This window comes from Halichoeres trimaculatus, unplaced genomic scaffold (genome assembly GCF_033239565.1).
Source record: "Halichoeres trimaculatus isolate MK-OKI-2021-1 unplaced genomic scaffold, fHalTri1.1 fHalTri1_scaffold_4, whole genome shotgun sequence".
Lineage (NCBI taxonomy): Eukaryota > Metazoa > Chordata > Actinopteri > Labriformes > Labridae > Halichoeres > Halichoeres trimaculatus.
Window position 1 is genome coordinate 3,972,204 of NW_027437182.1, and position 23,615 is coordinate 3,995,818.

A 23,615-nucleotide genomic window follows, 5' to 3' on the forward strand; every position below is an offset into this window, starting at 1 on the left:
AGAGATCAAATCGAAACAAAGGTATTGATCAGAACAGGTATATAGCTCTACGGTTTAAAACCTGACATCAAGGAAACGTTGTAGTAGCCAGCTACATGTGGCGTTATCGGCAGCCTGGTGCTCCAATTTCTGTAGGCTAACATGACAAGAGGTAAACACTGTCAGTTTGTAAGTAGTTTAGTAGCTGTCTATATTTAGCTCAGCTAGCAGCCCAGTGCTCTAAGACGTGTCTGTAATGTGTAACGTTAGTAAATCCTGGTTATGTCCTGCCAGTCATCTACCAATCAGAGCTAACATAACCTCACTCTTCATTTTATTGATAGACTCTCAAGTTTGAACAGACCACTGCAGAATAACTGCTGACTGTGGGTTGGAGTCAACATTAGCACAAACAGTTTAGCCCTCTTAACCTTTAGCTCGTGCTCTATCTCTCATCTGTTTATCTTTCTTCTGCTCTTCTGTCCTTTTTCTGTCTGACAGTTAGGCTCCAGTGTCCACCATCACTACAAAATTAATCACAGAAATTGTTTTCAGCAGAGAAAAACACAGACCTCTCTTCTCACTGCCAAACTTTGTCAGCTGACGTGGTGTTGTCATGGAGACAGAGACGTGCCATAAATCATTACAGTCCTGCTCAACTCGATCGGGAGGCTAAGAAGTAGCATTATGAAATAATATGTAACCTGTTATATTGGTGCTGATTATCTCATTTTAAAGTGTGGATTACGATCAGGCAGATATCTAGAAGGGAGACTTTTTCAAGATCACTTAGAAGGTGTGTGAAGTACTTTTCCCTTGAATGTTAACATGCTAACAGTTTCTTATTCTGGAGAAAGAGCAAAGCTGAGGCTGATGGGAATGATGTTAGAGTAGTTGACCGTGTGCAACTCGTACAAAGTTTACAAGACTCTTTCTTAAACTCTACATAATTCCCCTCCAAGAGGCCTCAGTCTCTGACTTTAAACCAGCAAAATTAGTGTTTTAGTTCATGAATACAGAAAACCATCATGGAATATTTGGGTTTTTAAAATTTGTGCTGTTTTTTCTTTTTTTTGAAATTTTAAATAAGTCTCCTTTCATTAGAAGATCAGATTTGCTCCACGTTGCCAAGTTGTCAGGAGTCAATCAAAGGAGAGGATTTTATAAATAACACCAAGGTGCAAAAGCAGTTGAGAGACAAGTGATGCTGGCCTCGTGCCTGACCGTCAAAAAGACTGTGCCAAACCCAAGCAGGCTTGTTTGTGTCAGTGAGTTTGAAGGGTTGTTATTTTAGATGGTTGGTATACATGAATATTATCATCAGCACACACTTACATATCTTGATACCAATCAATGCCCTCGTGCTTCGTCCCTTCAGCAGGTAACATAAACCACACCTGCAGTCTCTCCAGCTCTGGCTTCCAGTCACACAAGACAAACTGTGAGTCTGCGCCTGTGAGTGTAAGGGAGTGAGGCGATGGATTTATTGATTAAACTCACACCAGCAGTGCTTTAATCTCACATGTCCTCCTCGTTAGAGAAAGCAGAACCGGTCTGAGAGTACGGATCAGGTTAGTCATCAGAATCAGACCGTGTCGACTCAGCGAGGACGGAAACCTGTGAGGTACTCGAGATAAGAACGAGGATTGTTTGTTTAGCTTCAAGAAGAAAGTCTCATTATTTTTTAGCCATAGATGGTGTGATGAGTGTACAAAGCTACAAATACGCCACCTGTTGGTTTATTGCTTACTTTAATTCTTACTTTTATCATCTTGGTTGTTCTGCGTTTGGAGCCATAAAGGATCCTGGGGATTGACTCACAGCAGCCTCCTGTGGCCAATCAAGGAACTGCAGATTTTGGTGCTTCTTGGCCTCATGAGGTCTGTCCTTTGGTCTTTACTGGATGTAATTTGCTGTAGTGTCATCAAAAGAAGAGCTAAATCCTGACATAAGGTCTGCTCATCCCTTTCATCTTGTGCCGCATAAGCACGGCCTTTGAAAAATGAAAGCCTGCATAAGTCGTCGTATCATTCAGGGAAAATGTAGAGAGCTCTTTTGATCGTAATGTTGCATAAAAGAAGAGAACATAAAGAGAAGCAGTATTTATTAGAGAATAAGGCTTAAGCACACATCCGAGGGTTTGTTTTGCAGCTCAGGAGGGAGATAAGAGTCGGTTCTGATTCCACGCAGACGCCGACTCCTCCTCACCAGTCTGCACCCTGTAGCTCAGAGTCTGTCACTGTTTTTTTCACACTGACAAATTAATTTCATCCCTGTTTGTTGTGAGTGAGCTCCACCTGCTGGCAGAGGTGTGAAACTACACACTGTGACCCTTCATTGGCCTCCTCAGATCAAAACCTACTGTTACCCTCACAAGCATGTTGACTCACTTTCATCCCTCCAGGATGCTGACGTTTGTTATCTGTGCCTGTTCCTGTTTTTTTTTCTTTCATTGTTGTAGCGTGTCTAAATTTAGCACAGATGATGAGATGCAGCGTTCAAATGTTGCTCTGCATGGGATTCAAGCACTGATGCTCCAGAGTGTAGCTGACAAAATGAGGCACTAAAAAAAGAGGGAAGAAGAAAAACACATTAGTTTGTGTCTCCTGAGATTTAAAAGCTTCTTTCATTCAGTATCTTTTATGTTAGACTGTAAGTCGTGTTTTTTCTGGAGCATATTTTGACAGTTAGATATCAGACTGCTTACAGTGTTACCTTTGTCTGCTGTTTTCTGCGTTGGCTCCTGAGCCTACATTGATTTACTGATTACTGTCATGACTTGCTTCATCCTTGCACCTGGTTTTTACAGAGCCCGAGTAAGAAAGGTCACATTTAAGCATGATGAAGGTTTATTGTTAATTTCCTCTAACTTGTGTCATCTTTTCCTGGTGATAAATCTGTCATGATATATATGCTTTAACACCTCTCAATCAATGAGACAGGACAATTTTTTATCACTATCTTTTTTATTAATACCCTTGACACAAAGGAGAGAAAAAGAAAAACGACGCCTAAAAGACATCAAACTACATTCCATAACATGCTCTGACACCTAGCATTTACAACAAAATAATAAGGGATATATGCATGTTGTAAACATGATTCACAAACGTAGCCCACCATAAAGCATAAACAGGCCATGTTTTGTTGTTATGGTTATCATTATTAATGAAAAAATATTTTACAAATTAAAAGAAAACCAAAAATACTCAAAAACTAAAAAAATAAAAATAAAAAAAAAAACTAAAAAAAAAAAAAAAAAACTATAATAATAATAATAATAATAATAATAATAATAATAATAATAAAAATAATAATAATAAATAAATAAATAAATAAATAAATAAATGTATAAATAAATAAAATGTGTGATAAATAAACCCCTTCAAAAAAATGTTCAAAAAAACTCTAAAATATAAAATAATTGAGGCTCCTGTTAGGAACTTTTGGTTTATATTGATTTTGGCGCCCTCATGTGGACAAAACTAAAATAATTATCATGCATGTTTGTGGGTAATGTTTTAGTGTCAAAACAATGTCAACCTCCTTCCTTTCAACAGTCAGTTTTATCATGTTTTACTAAGTTTTCACACTTTATCATTTAACAAAAGTGGTTTCTGCAGTGAGCTGTATTTTAAACATCTGTGGCTTTAGCTCGCTTTGTTTGTCTCCTACCTACTGCTGCAGAGGTTAGAAGAATTAAAATTTATAGTAAAAAAAAACAAAACAATAAATCCTGTTATTGATGGTGTCTTTGCTTCTATGGCTCATAAAGCGACAGCAGAATTTCAGTCTGTTTTTAATTACCAGCCTTTAATATTCCTTCTGTAAGTTTTAATTAGTTTATTGACATGAACAAACCGTATCGAAACCACATGGCCAATTTAAGATGTAAAACGTGTATAAGTTGTCTTTTCTTAATTAATCTTGAAAAGAATTCAGCACTCTGTTCATTAAAATACATTTAAATTCTTAATCTCCCGGTTCTGCAACCTCATTGGCTCCTATCACGAGCCCAATGGGCAATAGTAGGCCAGGATTGGTTGAATCCACGAAGGCGTTAAATTGCGTCAAGTCCGGCAGATGAGCGGGACGTAAACCGGAAGTTTAAACGGTCTTATAAAATAAAATTCACAAACTGAGCTCCAACTAGTTTTTGTTCTGTTATAATTCAGTTTTTTCATGTATGTTTTTTGTTTTGGAGTAGTTTTTCTTGATCCAGATTTGAGATGAAGTAACTTTAACTTTTTGAATAAGTTCTCAAACGAGTGGCATGATGTTTTTTTTTTTCCTTTTTGTCAAAAGCTGCACAGACCATACAAGATCCTCGTGTGTACCTTGCTGTTAATCCAACCACGATTATGATTGATTCATGCTGATAGTTCCTGCTCATCTATCCTGATCTGTTGAAAACAAAACATATTGTAATCCCAACTTTTTTAGACCTGCATTTAAAAGATATTAGTCTATTTTCGAAAATGTTGATCCGCACTGCTATTATTGACAAATTCATTTTAAAAGCACTATTATAAACTTCTTCTTTTTTTTTGGAGAGTGGATTAAATGGTTGCAATTTACAAGGGTTATTTTGATTGACCAAGGTGCATATTTTTTCATTTCAAACAGTAATTTTATTAGTTTAATATTTTATATTTACTTCTTTTTCCAAGTTAACAGGACTGAGGCTCTTATACATGGAAATAACAAAAAAAAGGAAGAAAAAAATAACTCATTGATACATATAGGTGAGGCCACTAAATGTATGTAATGTTATTATTATTATTATTATTATTATTATTATTATTATTATTATTATTATTATTTTATTTTATTTTATTTTATTTTTTGTTACATTTGGTAAATTTTTAATTTGTCTAATAATGTTGGGACCACTTTTGAAACTAGTTCGTTGTGGTCGCGCGAGCAAAGTACTCTTATTTTGTAGAACCAGACCGGAAGTTACACGCCACTTTGTCCGTCTTGTCAGTAGTGGACTAAGCGGTCTGTAAACCAGTTAAAATCCCTCCACTGGTTCAGAGGTTCAGAGGCTCCAGACCCGCGGTCCAGAGGCTCAAATATGGCGGGCTGTGGAGGCGACCTGATGCACTCATGGAGCGGATCCGGATCCTGTGGAACCACCGGGTCTCTATCTGTAGCTGTGCCCGTGTCCGAGGAGCAGAAACCGAGGAAGAGGAGGAGGGCTTTCTGCCTGACCAGGATCAAGACCCGCAGCAGCTCCAGCGGACAGCAGCAGCATCTGCCCGCCGCCAACAACAACAACATGCCGTTCATGATCCACTGCCCGATCGGGAAGGAGATCAAACACATCTGCAGCAACTGCCGAGGAGCCGAGGAGCCGGACGGTGAGGAGACCCGGTTCGGTTTACTACAGCAGGGTCAGGGAGGAGGAGGAGGAGGAGGAGGAGGAGGAGGAGGTGTTTTACTCCTCTGGTTTAAACGATTATTGTCATGTGTCGGTGACCGCTCCCTGCATGTCTGCCTGAGGGACTCTGCTCCACTGCGCCCAGATCAGTCCTTAGACCGGTCCCCATCAGCATCAGCTGTGGTCTTATTTAACCACCTTTAAAACACTGACATGGTTCATCTGCAGCCTGCTGGTTCAGGGCATTATCAGGAAGCATGGATTAGTTCTGCTTCCCTGCTTGAATTTTACTCCCTGTCAGCTTTAAAAAACAGTGAACCAGAGAAAATCTGCAGTCAAGCAGATGGCTACATTTTTGAGCTGGAAATCTCTCAATTTCTTCACTGATTTCCAATTTTTTCAGGAATCAGACAAATTTTTTTTTTTACTGTTTTAACATGTAAAATAATGTTAAAACAACAAGTTTTGTTTTTGCTATCAGTTGGACATCAATGTGGTGTAACACATGGGAAAACAGCCACCAAGTTTTGGTGTTTTGCTTTGTAATTTGAACATTAAGCAGTCAAAATAGTTTTAGTTGCTGGTTAAAGAAGTTTAGGAAAAATAATTAATATTAAATGGGCACTAGGTTTCAGAAACAAACATTGGAATGAAATATTATAACTAATGACCCATTTAAGCTTGTAGTTTGAGGAGTCGTCTGCCAACGATTGAGTCATCTGTTTTTGAGTTTTCAGTCTGTTCCTGTTTCTCTAATAATTTATAAATGCAGCAGGAAAACAGGACATCCAAGCAGCCTGGCTGACCAAATTTATCATCACTAATGTGGTTTATTTTATTTTATTTTTGGTCTGTTTTGATATTTTTTCTCAGACTGTAAAGTCTAACTTTACATAATGCAAATTTTTGTATACATATGAACTGATAGGAGCATTTCCGCTGATATGCTGATTAGGTTATGTGTTGTCCTAGAGTTCTTGTGACCATTATCTCATCTTTAAAATGTTTTGGTTCAATTGTTTTCTGTTGCCTCTGGTTGTGATGTGAAACAACCACCAGATGGTGTCTACAGGGCATCTTATGAAGCTGTTTTTTTGCATTTAAATAACAAAAAACTTCCCTAATAACATTAGAAAGCACAGGTGCTCGTGGTTAGTAACGCAGACTTATGTCAACAAAATATTTATACACTCGTCAAGGCATCTGTCTTTATGTCTAAAGGGTAGGCTGGAAACTATTCAAATAATCAACAAATATTTTGCGGTGAGTGCTGATTATGTAATGCATCAATTATACACACAAGCTTAAACATAAGGGAGCTGTACGGGAGTATTTTAAAGTGTTGTCCCGAGCAGTTTCTTTTTGTTTTTTGCTTCTGTGGTCTCATTTTTCTCGGCAAAGTGAAGTTTTGCTCCTTTAAAGATTCAGAACAACCATGGTTTATAGGCAGATGAAGTTTAATTGTGTCTTCATTAGGGATGGGAATTGATACGATTTTGTCAATACCGATGCCCTTATCGATTCCTGTTGTGAATTTTCTTGGTACAAAAAGTAGCTTTACAGGTTTTCTGTGTCAACAACATTTAATCGAGTTAGTTTACATTAATAAAATGTAATTGGTCCCTGAGTCTGGATATTTCTGGGCAAAATTAAACAGAAACATGTAAAAATTGCACACAATGTGACGTTGATGTACTGTATTGTAATATATTAATGATTCAAGTAGGCCACCTAGTGTCTCAAAGTGGTTAAAGCAATGCTTTAAGTTGTTTGGAAGCTTTCTGACGTTGGGAAGTCAGCCACGAGCCTTTCATTAGCCTGTTAGCTTTTGACATTTGAAATCCCAGTATTTTTTTAAAAAGAGGTGATGTGATGGAAGTTGAAATTCTATTCTGTAGCTGAAGTTATACTGATGTATGCTAGCTGCTAGCATATCAATGCAGTTTCCTATATACGTTAGCATCAAGCTTGTGCTATTTTGTTATTTTGGTAAATAAGGTGATATATGCCATTTCAAATGTACTGAATATGAATCTCCTGAGAGAGAGTGATGTACATTTCTTTATAAAGTCAGTTCTTCAGTAAAACTTCAAGCTGAAAATCCTGAATCAGAGTTTTCTTGGGAAATTTTATCTAACTGCTAAGCTAAGAAAGTTGCAGCAGACTAGCCGACGTAAGGCCCGGCGGCTCTGGCACAATGTAAAGGATTGATAAGGGAATCGTTAAGCAAAAAGGCTAACGATACCGATAGATTAAAACATTTATTAAAAATATAAAAATATAAAAAATATATATATAAACTATAAATCATTAGAAAATTAAAAATTGGAAAATTGATTTCTCTTATTTTATATTGATTATTTTATTTCAAAACTGGCAAAATAATATATTGAGTATTTAAAAATTCAAAAATATCAGAAATAAATATCAAATCTAATATTGTGCATCTCTATTTTTTTACAGTGTATAGTGAAGGGGTGGTTGGGTGAGCATAAGTTGCCTCTGATTGTAACCAAAGGGGATGTGTGTGTTTTCATACTCTGAAAGTAGTGTCTGATTGGAGGCCTGGTCTTGGTTTCTGTTGAGCCGTGTTGAGTGTTAATCTATAAGCAGAGCATTTGTTTGATTGATCTCATTAAAAACTCAGTCAAACAGTTTCCAACCACAGATCAATACGGTCATGCAGAAAGAGGATTAATGCTCAACCCGGTCAAACCACAGACACATAAATCTGATGCAGAGACCTCTGTCAGTGTTACTTACAGCTCATTCCCTGTGAAACCAAAACCACAGAAACAACAAATCCAAACAGAGCACAGAGAAGGCGAGTGGGTCAGCTGATGGAGTGAGATGTTTGCAGCCTCTCATCTCCTGCTGTTTAGAGCTTGTTGTTGAGTGAGTCAGTGGAGGTAAACACACCCGGGGTCTGACTGAAAGAATGTCTCTGAGCAGTGTGAGTCTGATTCCTCTGACTCACTCTGCAGGCCCTGCACACCTGGATTCTGTTTACAAGGACAAGGCCGAGTCAGGAGAGAAGACAAGTCATCAAACAGAGGAAAACATTCAAACTCAAGTTAGGAAAGATGTTCCCGTATGTCTTAATGAGTCCAAACAACCAGAAAACCAACTGTATAGTGAGTTGATAGTGTAGCAAACCTAAAAGACTGCAACATATGAAGATTTTTGAAAGTTTGGGGAGCAGCTCCTCCTTTATTTGTCCAGGGATGGTGTCTGGTCGCTCACACTGAGGTGTTACTCAGAGAAACCACAGACTGAAGCTGTTCACAGAGGACCAGAGCAGGATGGTTTAGGTCAGGGGGGTCCAAACTTTTTCAGTTAGCCACATGTAATTCTGTGAAAATGATAAAGGGCCAGCAGCTCTTATGGGTATGTTAGTTAAGCTTAAATATAAGTATTTCTGTGTGGTTGAACATACATGTCAAACCTCACTTGTTTGCTTCTTCTCAAGGAAAATGTTCTCCATAAGGGGAGGATTGTTTTAATGGAGCTATTATTGTAGCAAAATTATTTGTGTGTGTGTAAATCATAGGCTGTATAAAACATGGACGTAGTCTCCCTGACATCACCCGTCTGTTTCTGAAAAAGAAAACGAAGCAGATTGGCTATAGCAGCCATATTAGTAGTGGCAAGGGCTTCGTGTACAGCTATAGGGCGCCTGTCGGTCACGTGACCCTGGGCTGTGCCTCTGGTTTGGACGAGCTTGTGATCTTAATATCCTCTGAACTACTGATTGGAACTAGATTCCCCCCCCCGTACAGTGGGTGCCGATAGTAAAATTAGTGATTCAGACGGGAGACGTTTTTTGAACCAGGCTGTAAATAGGTTAATTTCTGCTTTGAAAACAGCTTTTTTTTGGCTTGGTGTGTTTGTGACTTCCGCTTCCAGAGACAGCCTCAAGTGGACACTGGAGAAACAGCAGATTTTAGCACTTCCAAGTTGTCTCATATTCTCAGACCAGAGGTTTCCACTTGGTGTAAATGCATCCAAAAATATGTAAACTGATCCACGATGTGTAAAAAGGTTTTCAAAATAAGTGCGAATTTTCACAAATGTGTGTGCAAATTCACAATTGCACGCACAAATCCACAAATGTGTAGACTGATTTGCAAATGTATACAGCCTTACATGGCTCAAAGTCTAAGAGTTTTTTCTACACAACCTGAAAATACACAGAAATCATCAGTCACAACTGAGGCGGACCCCCTGATTGGCTGTCTGCGTTCACATAATTTTGCTACAGTCCTGCCGTGAGAATGATCTGCAAACGCAAGAAAACTAACCTATAAGAGTAGCGTTAGTTTGCCCTGAGATCAGGCTTGCAGGATTTATGAACACATTTGCAAATCATTGTGGATCAGTTCACACATTTGTGGATGCACTTACACACACAAATAGTTTTGTTACAATAATAGCTTCATAGTGTTTCGTATTCAGACAATTTTGACCCAAAAACAACATTTTTATCCCACAATATTTCTTATCCTGCATTCTGGACCATTTTTCTGCCACAGGTTTTGTTTTTTCTGTGCTATTTGAAACTTTTTTTATAAAAATATTTTTATTAAAATTTAACATTTATTTCATCAGGTACAACAGTTTTACATAGATGTAATAAAAATGTGAAGTATATCATTAATAAAATATTAATTAAAGCATTTTTTCATGTGTTCAAATGAAAGATTAACAAAATCACTGAATAAAGAAGAAATGAGGTTAAAAAGAGTAATTGAAATATTAATTACAAACATTCACATTAAACACAAATTCCATGAACTCGTAACAGTTCACCCTTGTAATGTCCATGTCTTCATCATGCTTTCAATACATTGTCTAAGTCAGCATTTCCAAGCCATTTCATCACTTTAATCTAGTCGTGTGTCCTCTGATGTGTTTCCTGAACTCTCACATTTTCACATCCTGATAAATCCATTTATTTGAAAACGTCAGCTGTGAGAGTTGTTGAGTTTCTGCAGAATGAACAGAGCTTAAGTTTTATACAAGTAGCCCGTGCACAGTCCACATGTAGTTTAATGAGACCTTATTAGATAGACTTTGTTTTTCATGTGCACTTAAAAGAAAATGTAAACATACATATAACTTAGAGCATGATTGATTTGTAAGGAGAACGCTGGGGGCTGGTATGAAAATGGACCTCAGGCCTGGTTCTGGACATGCTGGGTGAAGGGGGTTAGATGTTGTTAAAGGGGAGCCTCTGAGCTGGTCTACATCTAATCTGACATCTCAGCACTGCTTCCTGCTTTGAAACAGGGTCCTCCTGTTCCTGGAAATCAAAACTTTATTGTCAGATGTGCTGTAGCGAGCTTCATGTTTTAGATCCTCTTTCCTGATTGTCATCTTTTTATGTTCTGTCGGTCTGCAGCACGTCTCGAAAACAACTATAAAGTACTTCCAAACTTTGCTTGTTAGCAAAACAGTTTGTTTTTCGGGAACAAAGGGAAGAAAAAAAAATAAAGACACCACAAAGAAACATGTAAGAGAGTGAACAATAGACTGCTTTTGATGTGGTTTGCATCAGAAAACATCAACACTGGTGATTGTCTCATTTTATTTTGAATATTTATTCTTTAAACTGTCAGGTATAAGTGTTGTATAGTGTGTAATACTCGTTCCTTGGTTATGAAACAACTCATACTGGATTCTAAGATCACAGTCCTGTAGCACTGCATCTGTAAATTTGGTGCAACCTACATTTAAGTTCTCAGCAAACCGGTAGCTTGTAAACTGTGTGGTTCCTCGTCTGTACTTTGTCTCTCTACACACCCACTACAGAGGAAGTATTTGTCTTTAAATACAGTTTGTTCTGTGACCCAAAGTAGTCTTTTCTAGTGTGCGTCAGGGTTCAGGGCTGCTCTTTTTTGGACGTATTAGAAGTAGATAAAAGAGGAAGTCATCTCTCTTTCTTTGTCGTCTCTCTGTGAGTTTTTGTGTTTACACCTCCTCCTACCTGCTGAAAGTTCTGCCTCCTCCGGTTTCTTACTCATCCCCTCCGGCTCGGGATGCAGCCCCGGTTGTGAGGAGTTGATGTTGTGTGTAATGGGACAGGTGTAAATCCAAATGGAAAACCAGAGCTCATGTATAGAAACAGCCTCCAGACGGAAAAGTAAAGAAAAGTAAACCTCGGTCTGTGTTCAGGTTTTTCCTTCTCTCTTTAAATTTCCTTTCGTTTTGCGTAACCATGATTAAATGCGATCCAAACAAGCCTACCTGACTTGATTATGCACGGCCCCCTGGGAAACTGTGTCCTCTGACATTTGAGTCACACACCAGTGATCATCTGTTTTCCTAGAGTGTAGGATGGAGAAGTAAACACGCATTAGAGACTCAGAAATGAGCTCACAAAGACACCAAAAAGATGTGTTTCAGCCTTTTTCAACATGCTTGTCGTTGTTTCACCTTTAACATGAGGCTATATTTAGAAAGAGTTCACATGAAGGCCTGAAAATGAAAGTCAGGATTGATTTTTCTAAGCAGGTCTGTCACAGGTGGAATTTATAGGTGTGCTGGATTGATTTCCTGTGATTAATGTGAGGTCAGGGAGGAAGGATGTCATACAGGAGGAGGGCAGCTTGAACTCTTGACCTGTCCGAGCTGCTTCTATTAAAACAAAGTGATTAAAAAGAACATTAAAGCTGCGAGCAGCGTTCACCGGATCCTCGCGCTGTCGCGGGTCCTTAACGCTGGTTGGTTCCATTCCTTTGTAATGTGTGTGTGTGTGTGTGTGAAAAATAGCATTTTCCCGCCTTCAGTGAGTCACATGACCAGCTGCACGGAACTCTCAAGCAGTGTGACATCATTACCAACTGCTGCAGAGTGAGGAGTGGAATTGACTGGAGTTATAGAAACAACTCCTCATAGATGCCACAATTTTAACCAAATCTCTGTAAAAATGTGATATTTTTGTAGTAAATTTTGTCAGAAATCCATCCATGTCGTTCTTAAAGGTGCTGTAGGCAGGATTACCCAGGTAAGATGGCGATTTGACCCAAGTAAGATGGCGATTTGAAAACCAGCACAGCCCCTCCAGTCCTGTGTTCTCTGACATCACGCCCATACGCAAGTTTAGCCCCTCCCACAAGAAGTTTACACACCAGTTTATGGTTCTTCTTTTTGCTCTTCTTCTTCTCCCTCTTCTTCTTCATGCTGTCCTCGTTTAACTCCTTGGTGTTTGGGGGGTTGGAAGTCTGACAAGCCAGGTAAATGTGCGAGCCAAGACTTCCTCATGCGCATTCACGACAAGTGGCAACCTCCGGTTTGAGAATATGAGACAATGCTGTGCTAAAATCTGCTGTTTCACGAGTGTCCACTTGAGGCTGGCTCCGGAAGTAGTGGAAGTCGCATACACACCAGGCCAAAAAAAGCCATTTTCAAAACAGAAATTAAGCTATTTACAGCCTGGTTCAAAAAACGTCTCCTGTCTGAGTCGCTAAGTTTACTACCAGCTCCCACTGTACGAGGGGTGAATTTTTTTATAATGCGGCCGTTCAGATATTAAGATCACAAGCTCCCACAATAAGAGGCACAGCTGAGGGTTACGTGACGGCCGGTGCCCTATGGCTGTAGGCGAAGCCCTTGCCACCACCAATATGGCCGCTATAGCCAATGTGCTTCATTTTCTGTTTCAGAAACAGATGGGTGACGTCGGGGAGACTACGTCCATGTTTTATACAGTCTATGGTTCACGAGGACAAAGAACTTTACAACCAATCACGATGAAGGACGAAGCGCCACCCCTCGACCAATCATGATAGAGCCTCAGGGGCTCTTCTGATTGGTCAAAGATACCTGGAGCGGTCGAGAATCTTTGTCAGCTCATAACAGAGACAGATGGAAATGCTGCCACTGCGCGGTAGTGCAATTATACTACACTCATAAAGGGTTATCAATGGATACTCTAACATTTGATCCAAAGAAAACACAAAAAAATTAGCATTGACTGGCTAAATCCTGCCTACAGCACCTTTAATAGTGCGGCCACACCAAACGCGAATTTGCGGCGCGATTACATACAAAGTCTATGCAAAGACGCGTTTAGCCGCCGATTCGCCTCGGGCGGCGCGATTCGCGCGTTTGGCGCGGCGAGTTTGGAGCGTTCACGCGTTTGGGCGGTAGACGCGAATTCGCTCGAGTTCAAAATATTCCCCCACGACGTCATTGTTTTGACGACGTCGGGGGGCAACTGCTGCCTGCTCCGGCTCCAACTCCGCCGGAGGATGGAGGAGAAAACAATCTGTGTGGTGTGTCATCATCCAGAGTTATACGATACACCGTGTGTACTCTACAGAGACCGGAAAAACAGGAGCAGGCTTGGTTGAAAGTCTCTGAGGAGACAGGTTTTGAATGTAAGTTCTGAAAACATTCGTTCCCAGCTGGATCTGCCTGCACGGGCTATCACTGAGTCCGACTGTGTTTTCCTCAGCGGAGTTTTAAGCCTGATAGAGAGGAGGAAAGAGTGGGGCAGGGGCAGAGCCAGGGAAAAGATGGAAGTTCTCTGTGCTCCTCTCTTTCCTCCACCCCTTCATTATCCCCAGGGAGACCTCCGGAAACATGGGTCGGGGGTTCGGGTGGTCGGGGGTACGGGGGGTCGGAGGTTCGGGGGATCGGGGATGAGATCGCAGGGAACAGCCAAGCAGGGCTGGTGGATTACCAGGGAGAGGCAGAGGCATTGATTGTGATCTTCAAAGCTTTCACACACTCTCCTGTCATGCTTTGGAAACCACAGCTCATTGTTTTTCAGATGCTCTTTTGGACTTTCGGTCTTTAAATGAACGAGCTCTCTACTCCGCATGCGCAGTACCGCACATTCGCGTGTTCGCGTGTTCGCGCCTCAGCTTGTCAAAAAAGTCCAGCGGCGAGACTCGGGCGTTCATGCGGCGCGTGACAGGCCATTCGCGCGAGTAAATTCGCGTGTTCGCGTTTGGTGTGGCCGCGGCATTAAGCTGTACAACTTTTTCTTTGTTGCCCAGACACCAAAATGCGGCAACTTATGCGGAGCAGGAGGCCCCTCTCCCATTCATTCCAATGGTGAGAGCTGAGAGGGCTTCTTTGGGGTTCACCGACTTTGAGGGCTCGTCATTAAAAAGCCGATTGAGAAACAACAAATTCCTACAGAGCTTTTGTAAAGCAGGGTCCACTCTGTCATCTGAGTAAATTTCAAGCCGATACCATTTATGGTGTGGGAGAAGATACTTTTTGAAAAAGGGGCAAAAATGTTGCCAATTGTAATTTGAAAGGCAAATTGCCAGCTTCCTGTTCGAGCTAGGTCAGAGGTGTCAGTGTATGATTTGTGTGTCTCAGTGAGATAAACATTTTTACCTTAGTTTAATATCTGTGCAACATTTCTGCTGCCCATTAGAGCTGTTTTAGTGTGCCTAGGTGGCGCTAGAGAGCAAATTATGGGATATTGGGGGTCAAATTTGGTGTTATATCATTTTTTTTTACCCAACATGAGGTGTGTGCTAATTTTGTTGAGTTTTTTAGCACGTTTAGGGGGTGAAAAAAAGGTTTTAGTGGCAAACAATAGTGTCCTCCCCCCAATTAAGACAATAAAAAGAAGCTGCTTAAAGTGAGATGTCTTTTGTCCAACTGCCATTAAAAAGCCAAAGGTGTTTAGCTGATTTTAGGAGTGGCAGTTGCAGGAAAGTCATGGTACAATAAAATGTAGTGTGATGCAGTGTAAAGTAAAAAATGCCTCCTTTAGAAAGTGTACTTTTCTGTCCTGTTGGAGGTAAAAGAAGAAATGCATCGTGTGCGTCAGACTTGTTTATCTGCCTGTTAATGATCTTGTTGTTCCTCTTCTGTTTTCCAGCTGAGGAAGTGGAGAGGTTGGCAGCGATGCGCTCTGATTCGCTGGTCCCAGGCACACACACGCCTCCCATACGGCGGCGGAGCAAATTCGCCACCCTGGGACGTCTGTTTAAACCCTGGAAGTGGAGGAAGAAGAAGAGTGAGAAGTTCAAACAGACCTCAGCTGGTAAGAACAGAGAAAAAAACACATCCATTATCCTCCTCCTCCTCCTCTGGCCCTGTGCAGTAATCTGCTCCACTCACCTCGCTGACAGACGAGAGATAAACGTCTCTCTGTGTTGAATCAGGCAGCAGCAGCAGGAGTGTTGATGAACGGCGGCTCGGAGCTGCAGAGCAGGAGCTTGATGTACGACTGCAGAGCAGATCTACAGCGTGTGATTATGATTATGAAAGGCGGCTGAAGCATCAGGAGGCTGAGGGTCAGCTGCTCCTGCTGCAGCTCCATCAACAGGGCTGAAAACTGCTGGGTCTGCTCCTTACTGCACCGTTTGGTTACTTTATCAGCTTAAAATTAGTCTGAGCCAGCCACTGTAGGAAGAAAGAGTCAGTTTGAAACAGATAAATGGAAAATGCTAATGTCTGAGGATGAAACTGTAGCAACTCATCATTTATTTTTCGATAGTTTCCTTCAACCCAGTCCTTCAGCTGCAAAAAAAACATGATTAGTGTAAATAAACTTGACATTCAACAAGAGTTTATGAGTGACATTTAACACTCATTTTCAAAAACATACAAAACAAACTGTTGCAGGAAAAAATGTTGAAATATACCTCAGATACCAACTCTGATATTGTGATTTATCTCAGTCTGTTAGCGATGCTGTATTGGTGAAAACTTAGATGCTGTAGCAGGGAAAGAGGTGGGTTTATTTTACATGCACAAACTGAAGGAGTAATGAGATTATATCTGCAATCCCTGGCTGAAGCCTGCAGGTGGATGCAGGGCAACAGTGGCTCAGATCAGGAGTAGTGGGAGATGTTTGTCTGACATGAGTACCTTGCAAAAGTTGCGTGAAAAAAAAACCCTGAAAATCTTTTTTGGTAGTCAGTCTCTTACATCATTACTTTAATTCTTGCATCCTATGATAGAATCAACTCATTTTCTGCATCTGGAGCAGATTTGAAAGATGAAACAGATAGCTGATGACATAGACTCTGCTTTTCAGAGTGCATCCCTGGTTAGCCGAGCAGCCTGCTTTGGCTCCCCAGGGAGTGCATTACAGCTCCTCCCATGGGTGAATACATACAGACTTAATAGAAGGAGGCAAAGTTTAACCAGCAGGAGCGGAGTGTGAGGAGCTCAGGTGTAGCAGGGGTTAATACAACCGAACGTGTTTAAATTAGGGATGTACCAATCCAACTTTTCTGGTTCTGATACCAATACGGCTTTTGGTATCAACTGATACTGATCTGATGGTAATGTTTTGGGTAAAAGGCAAAAAATGAATAGATGGAATAACTTAAGTTGAAATTTATAAAAACTCTAAAATATTAAAATGTTTACCAACAAAAAAAAATCCAAAATGTCCACAAGGTCCATTTGTTTTTAAACTTTTATACCCTGTAGGGATGGGTACCTTTCACATTTGAAATGATACGGTACGGATTCCAGGTACCTGGCAATCAGTATCGGTAATCACAGTACCAATTTTCGGTACTTTTGTGTGTTGATGTGGTAAAACTTCAATATATAACCTTGTAATGCTGTGTTCATGGCCAGTATGGAAAATCTCCTACTCTTCCACTCCCTCACAGTCACAAGGATGCATTTAGGTACCTAAACGTGGTATCTTTTGATTTTACATGAATTGGTACCTGGTACTTTTGACAGAATTTCTTCGGTACCTATAAAAGTACCTAATTCAGTACCCATCCCTGATACCCTGTAGACTGATAATGCAGCAGAAAACAAAGAAAGTGCATCAGAGGTGACATTTCAATCTGTCTGGATCGGCACCATGAATCAGCCCCTTCCCACTGATACTGTACTGATCCAGCTTTAAGGGGCACTGATACACAGATTCACGCTGATGCACCGGTATATTTTTTCTCTCAAAAGTTTAATTTTTCAGAGTCAGCCACCTTTTATGCTGGTTTCACCTCCACTCTAAAGGTTTCATCCCTTTGTAAAGCATTTTCCCGCCTTCAGTGAGTCACATGACCAGCTGCACGGAACTCTCGTACAGTGTGACATCATCACCAACTGCTTCAGAGTAAGGAGTGGAATTGACTGAAGTTTTAGAAACAACTCCTCATAGATGCCACAATTTTAACCAAATCTCTGTAAAAATGTGATATTTTTGTAGTAAATTTTGTCAGAAATCCATCCATGTCATTATTAAAGTTTTACAACTTTTCCTTTTTTGTCTCGAATGCCGCAGCTTTTGTGGAGCTGGAGACTCATCTCCCATTCATTCACTGACCTTCACTGACTTTGAGGACTCATCATTAAAAAAACAATTGAGAAACAACAAATTCCCTCAGAGTTTTTGGAAAACAGGGCCCACTCTGCCATCTGAGCGAATTTCAAGCCGATACCATTTATGGTGGTGGAGGAGATAGTTTTTGAAAAAGGGCCAAAAATGTGGCGAAATGTTATTTAGAAAGGCAAATTCTTAGCTTCCTGTTCGAGATATGTCAGAGGTGTCAGTGTATGATTTGTGTTTCTAAATGAGACGAACATTTTAATATCCATATAATATCAGATAATATCCAAGACTTTGTAAATCTGGCTAGTCGATAAGGTTGGGTACCAAATTTGTTTCTTTTATAGGTACCGACCAAATTCCACCTGTAGAAGTACCAGTTCAGGTAAAAATATAGGATACTGTGTTGAGGTACCTAAACACACCCGTGTGACTGTGAGGGAGTGGAAGAGTAGGCGATTTTCCATGCTGGACATGAACACAACATTGCAAGTTTATTTATTGAGAAATACATATGTTAAATTGAGAAAATCATATTTATCACCGCATCAACACACACAAAAGTACTGAAAATTGGTACTGTTGAGTACCGATACCGATTCCCAGGTACCAGGCATTGTTACCGTATTGTTTCAAAAGTGAAAGGTACACATCCCTACTAGCCGAATTCTAATATTATGTTTGATTCTATTAACTTGGTTTCACCTTCGAGTATTGACGCCATTTTCTCCTGTTGTGTATTTAAAATAACCCCTGATTCAGCTTTAGGTCTGTTACATTAAAGAGTGTTGGAAAATCTAATGTTGGAAAATTTTAAGAAGTACAAAATAATAAGATAAAAAATAAGCTTAAGAAATTTAATTTATCGAAGCAGAGATGCAGAGTGTGTGGGGAAAACATAACATTTACATTATTGCTCTTGGTCCACACATTCAAAGCTTAAAAGCTGTTATCCACAGCGTCAATCAGAGATGTAAACACAGCAGCTGAGTTAAAGGTGATACTAAAGGTGAACTGTAGCAACAAATTAGCATTAGCGTCTTCCTCCAGAGCGACATTAGCCTCTGTATCAGAGGAACCTCTGATTTAACCACATATGTCCGTCTCTCAGCTCCAATCTGCTCCGTGCTGAAAGCCGAGAGATGGAGGGAAGCGTCTGATCCGTGAGCCTTCGTGGTTGTTGCTCAGCTGGCTCTGACATCCTGTTCTCAGTGAGAGACGCAGCAGAGGGGCGTCAGGAGGCTTCCTACAGCCAAGCTGTTCCTCAAGCTGTCACAGCGGGTCACTGAAACCTGCTTCCTCTCCCCTGTATGCTAATAAAACACAGAATACAGTGTACAGTACGCTCCTGCTCTCAGGTAGAGACACGCTGGGAGCACCATGTGTTACTGCTGGACTCCTGCCATCCGCCTGTACGCGTGGATTAAACCCATCGAGGTCTGATACCGTGAGATTATCTCTGCTCATTCAGAATATTCTTGATTTCATTCAGGATTTAGAGCTCCCTCTGCAGCAGGGTTTACACTTCTGGTCTCTTGTGGAAGTTCAGTTTATTCCATTGTTTTTGTGCTGAACTGCTTCATTTCTTCCCCTCATTGTTGATTCACAGTAACAGGAACTTAGAGTTTTTTTCCCATGATGCCTCATATTGTTCTCTCACCTGCTACATTAGCAGAGCTCTTTAGTGATGACTTCTTCCTCTGTATTTTTGATTTTCACCCACCCTACTGCCATCAAATGTTTTGTAAAGGTGATTAGAAATATTGTATTTTTTTGCTGATATCTGAAATGCCAAAGTTCTTCTGAAGTTATGAAGCTCCTCCAATGTGGCGTTGGTGTCTGGTGTTAGCTCTGTTAGCCATGTCTATAAATAGCATGATGCTACTCTACCTTCTGGTATTCCCTCTGTTGCTGGGTTAGCATGGCTAGCTCGTCTATCTTGTTGGAGATAGATCTTACGTTCCCAATAACAATGGATGGAAGGACAGGTCCATGTCGTCACTTCTTAGCTCACACCTGAGAACCAGCATGTCATCCTCACCTCCTTCTCTTCACCTTGTTGGGAAACATCAGGCCTAGCACCAGTTAGCATTGACATGCTACAGGCTGCTAACAGCTGATTTCACATGTAAACAATGCAGCCATGGTTACATGTAGGATCTCCAGACAAACACAGGAGCAAAAGTAGTAAAAATATCACTGAAGACAAAACCAGTTTGGTGTCCATGACCAACAAATGAACCATACAAAATTGTGATCCACTCCAAATGCAAAAATGATGAAAAAGAGATGAAAGCCACAACAGGGCAACCCCTAATGAAACACCTAAAGTCAGGGAATCAAATCACAGAAAATTAGGTTTTGAAAATTGAAGTATTTGGTTTAAAAACGGGAAATTGTGGACTAATATGTGAAGAATATATCCAAGCAGGCAATCATAGCTGCCTTACACACCGTTATTGTATCAGGCATGGTTTTAAACGAAAAATTAAACTTTAATTCAAACTGTGAAATAAAGAAAGTAAAAGAGGAATGAGAAACAATGGTTATAAAATGCAGATTTTTGGAGCAAATCTGATCCAGGAAGTATAGAAATCAGTATATGATGTCATATTTATTAAGATACTTTGTCATACCACATAAAGTGTCAGGACATTGTGGTCAAATCTGAATGATCTGCAGTCATGTAATGTAGGTGACGTCTGTATTTAGCTCCCAAACCTGCAGTGTACTTGCCTGCGCTCAAGTTTCCACCCTTAGAATATAAGATACAGCAGATGTAGAGAGGAGGAGATGGAAAAAGCAGATAAAAGGTTATTTATCACCACATTTTCTAATATTTCTTCTGTTATTAAATAACAAATCTCTGCTGGCCGGTATTAGATTCCCCTTGGAGCTCTTAAGTTCAGTCTGAACCATCTGACCCTCATCCTCCCCTGATAACCATTTCTCTGAGTTTCTTCTGTTGTTCGTTTGACGTCACGTCGTCTCTGCTCCCTCAGTGCTGGAGAGGAAGATGTCGACTCGTCAGAGCCGAGAGGAGCTGATCAAGAAGGGGGTCCTGAAGGAGGTGTACGAGAAAGGTGAGGCTGGAGGAAACAAAGGTGATCTGAAGAGTTTTCTTTTTTCAGCTTCAACAGCAGATGAGTCACTGCTGATTTCATTCTGTGTCATATCACTGAGTTAGACCTCAGTGTTGTTGGTTATGGGCTTCATCTCTTCAAAAAACTAAACCTAAACCGACGTAAAACAGAGAAAATCAGCAGCTTGTGACTCAGAAGATGCTTCAACTAAGAGTGTTTTTGGGTGATTGTTCAATTAAGGGAGTTTTCTGTCCGCAGGGAAAGTTTCCAAGAAGAAAAATGTTTTTTACAAAAAACAAATTTTTAAAGGTCCCATATCCTGCTCCTTTTCTGCAGTTTAATCTGGATCATTGATGTCTTCATGAAATGGTAGTAACATGTTTTGGTCCAAAAAGCCAATAAATCAAGCACAGCAGCATTGTTTCCAGGCTCTCATAGCCCCTCTGTTCAGAACGCTCTGATTTAGTGGGCGTGACCTTCATATGTAAATGAGCCACCGCTGATACCACCCCGCTCTTCAGCGTCACTGAGAGCGGCGCCACGAGCTCCGAGTGCACAATGTTTAGAAAACAGAGAAGCTCATTTACCGTAACGTTATAGGCTAAAACAACAGGCTAACTGCAGCTAAAGTTAGCATCCTGAAGCTAACACAGAGACAGGGGGGACACTGAGGCACACAGCATTTAAAATACTCACATTTCCAGGGTTCCAGGTTTGTTGGAGGATGGTTGGTAATGCACCTGGATTCAGGACCAGTCTATTGGCTAGCCCTCTGTTGGACTGTCCAAAGTTGGAAAAGCAGTCGGCCGTGAAGTGACTAGCACACACATGCACAGTTTTACTGAGTGTAGCTGGAACATTTCCTCATAAATGAACTCTAGACACTTAGTCTGTCTTCTTCTGAGATGGGAAGCTTGTGGATCTATGTGGCTGTTTACAGCCAACAACAGAGCAGTGATGGCTCTTCAACTTTGGCATTCTCCTCCTGTGGAGTGGGCGGGGACGGGGTTCGGGGGTATCTGCTCCAGTGGACCAATCAGGTTTGGTGACTTTGGTTGGTCAAAAAGGGTGTCGCTGATGTCGGCAAATCCCCAAATTCCAAACAGCTTGTTTCAGGTCAGGATTTTACAAACACAAGCTCTACTAAGTACAGGTTTGTCATTAAATATCACATTTTGTGGGCTGGGAGGAAAGACAAAGACCCACAAAATTCACTAAAATACTTAAGAAAGTGATTTTTGCATAATATGGGACCTTTAAGGGTTAGGTTGAAGAAGTTATCAAGAAAAAGTAACTGTGTCTCACTGTTTACTGTTTTGGGCTCATCACCTGTGTGGCAGTTATGACAGATTTCACTTTTTGCAGAAAATTGGTTAAGTTTTAGACTTGCTAAGCTAACAGGTTAGCTGGCACACAATTCACACAAAATATATGCAAATAAAATGAAATTTCTTACTAATTAGCTCAAATATGCAAATAGTAGCTTGTTTGGTGATGACACCTAATTAACATACTCTTACATCAGGATGTATAAAAGATCAAATTACTCACATACACTCATCAGACACTTTATTAGGTAGACCTTGTTAGTACCGAGTTGGACCCCTTTTTCCTTCAGAACTGCCTTAATCCTTGGCGGCATAGATTCAACAAGGTCCTGGAAACATTCCTCAGAGAGTTTGGTCCATATTGACATGATAGCATCACACAGTTGCTGCAGATTTGTGGTCTGAACATCCATGATGAGAATCTCCCGTTCCACCACATCCCAAAGGTGCTCTATTGGATTGAGATCTGGGGACTGTGGAGGACATTTGAGTACAGGGAACTCATTGTCATGTTGAAGAAAGCAGTCTGAGATGATTCCAGCTTTATGACATGGAGCGTTATCCTGCTGGAAGTAGCCATCAGAAGATGGGTACACTGTGCTCATAAAGGGATGGACAAAGTCAGCATCAATACACAGTAGGCTGACTACTCTTTTTTTATCCTTTTTCTTTTTTCTCTTTTTCTCATTTTTTTCCTTCTTTTTTCTTTTTTTCTTTTTCCTTTTTTCTTTTCCCTTTTTTTCTCTTTTTTTTCTTTTTCCTTTCTTTTTTCTTGTTTCTGTCTCTCTTTTTTTCCCTTTTTTCTTCTTTTTCCCTTTTTTTTCTTTTTTCCTCTTTTTTTCTGTCTTTTTTTCTTTTGTCCCCCCGTGTTTTTATTTTTTTCTCTTTTTTTTCTTTTTTTTTTTTTTCATTCTTTTCCTGTGGACTTTAAACCATGCTCAGTTGGTACTAAGGGGCCCAAAGTGAGCCAAGAAAATATCCCCCACACCATTACACCAGCAGCAGCAGCCTGAACCGTTGATACAAGGCAGGATGGATCCATGCTTTCATGTTGTTGAGGCCAAATTCTGACCCTACCATCTGAATGTGGAGCAGAAATCCAGACTCATCAGACCAGGCAACGTTTCTCCAATCTTCTATTGTCCAGTTTTGGTGTTGCTGTGTGAATTGTAGCCTCAGTTTCCTGTTCTTAGCTGACAGGAGGGTCACCCGGTGTGGTCTTCTGCTGCTGTAGCCCATCTGCCTCAAGGTTGGACGTGTTGTGTGTTCAGAGATGCTCTTCTGGAGACCTCGGTTGTAACCAGTGGTTATTTGAGTTACTGTTGCCTTTCTATCAGCTCCAACCAGTCTGTCCATTCTCCTCTGACCTCTGGCATCAACAAGACATTTTGTCCCACAGAACTGCTGCTCACTGGATATTTTCTCTTTTTGGGACCATTCTCTGTAAAACCTAGAGATGGTTGTTGGTTAAAATCCCAGTAGATCAGCAGTTTCCAGTTGCCACATTCAAAGTCACTTAAATCACCTTTCTTCCCCATTGTCTTTTTAAGATGTTGTGAGGAAATGTAAAG

The 23,615-nt window shown here is 40.6% G+C and overlaps 1 protein-coding gene across 3 annotated transcripts in view; it reads left to right on the forward strand.

Moving 5' to 3' along the window:
* The window catches only part of phactr1 (phosphatase and actin regulator 1), a 64,792-nt gene that overhangs the window by 30,805 nt on the left and 10,372 nt on the right, over positions 1–23,615 (forward strand). The window contains exons 1-3 of one of the 3 annotated variants that reach the window (XM_074667763.1): positions 4,972–5,342; positions 15,210–15,374; positions 20,636–20,716. In XM_074667763.1, the coding sequence (XP_074523864.1) occupies positions 5,057–5,342; positions 15,210–15,374; positions 20,636–20,716 (532 nt within the window). In that variant the 5' untranslated portion in view covers positions 4,972–5,056. Of the gene's footprint in view, positions 1–4,971; positions 5,343–15,209; positions 15,375–20,635; positions 20,717–23,615 lie in introns of those variants that run through there. The other 2 variants (XM_074667764.1, XM_074667762.1) reach the window with 2 other exon arrangements.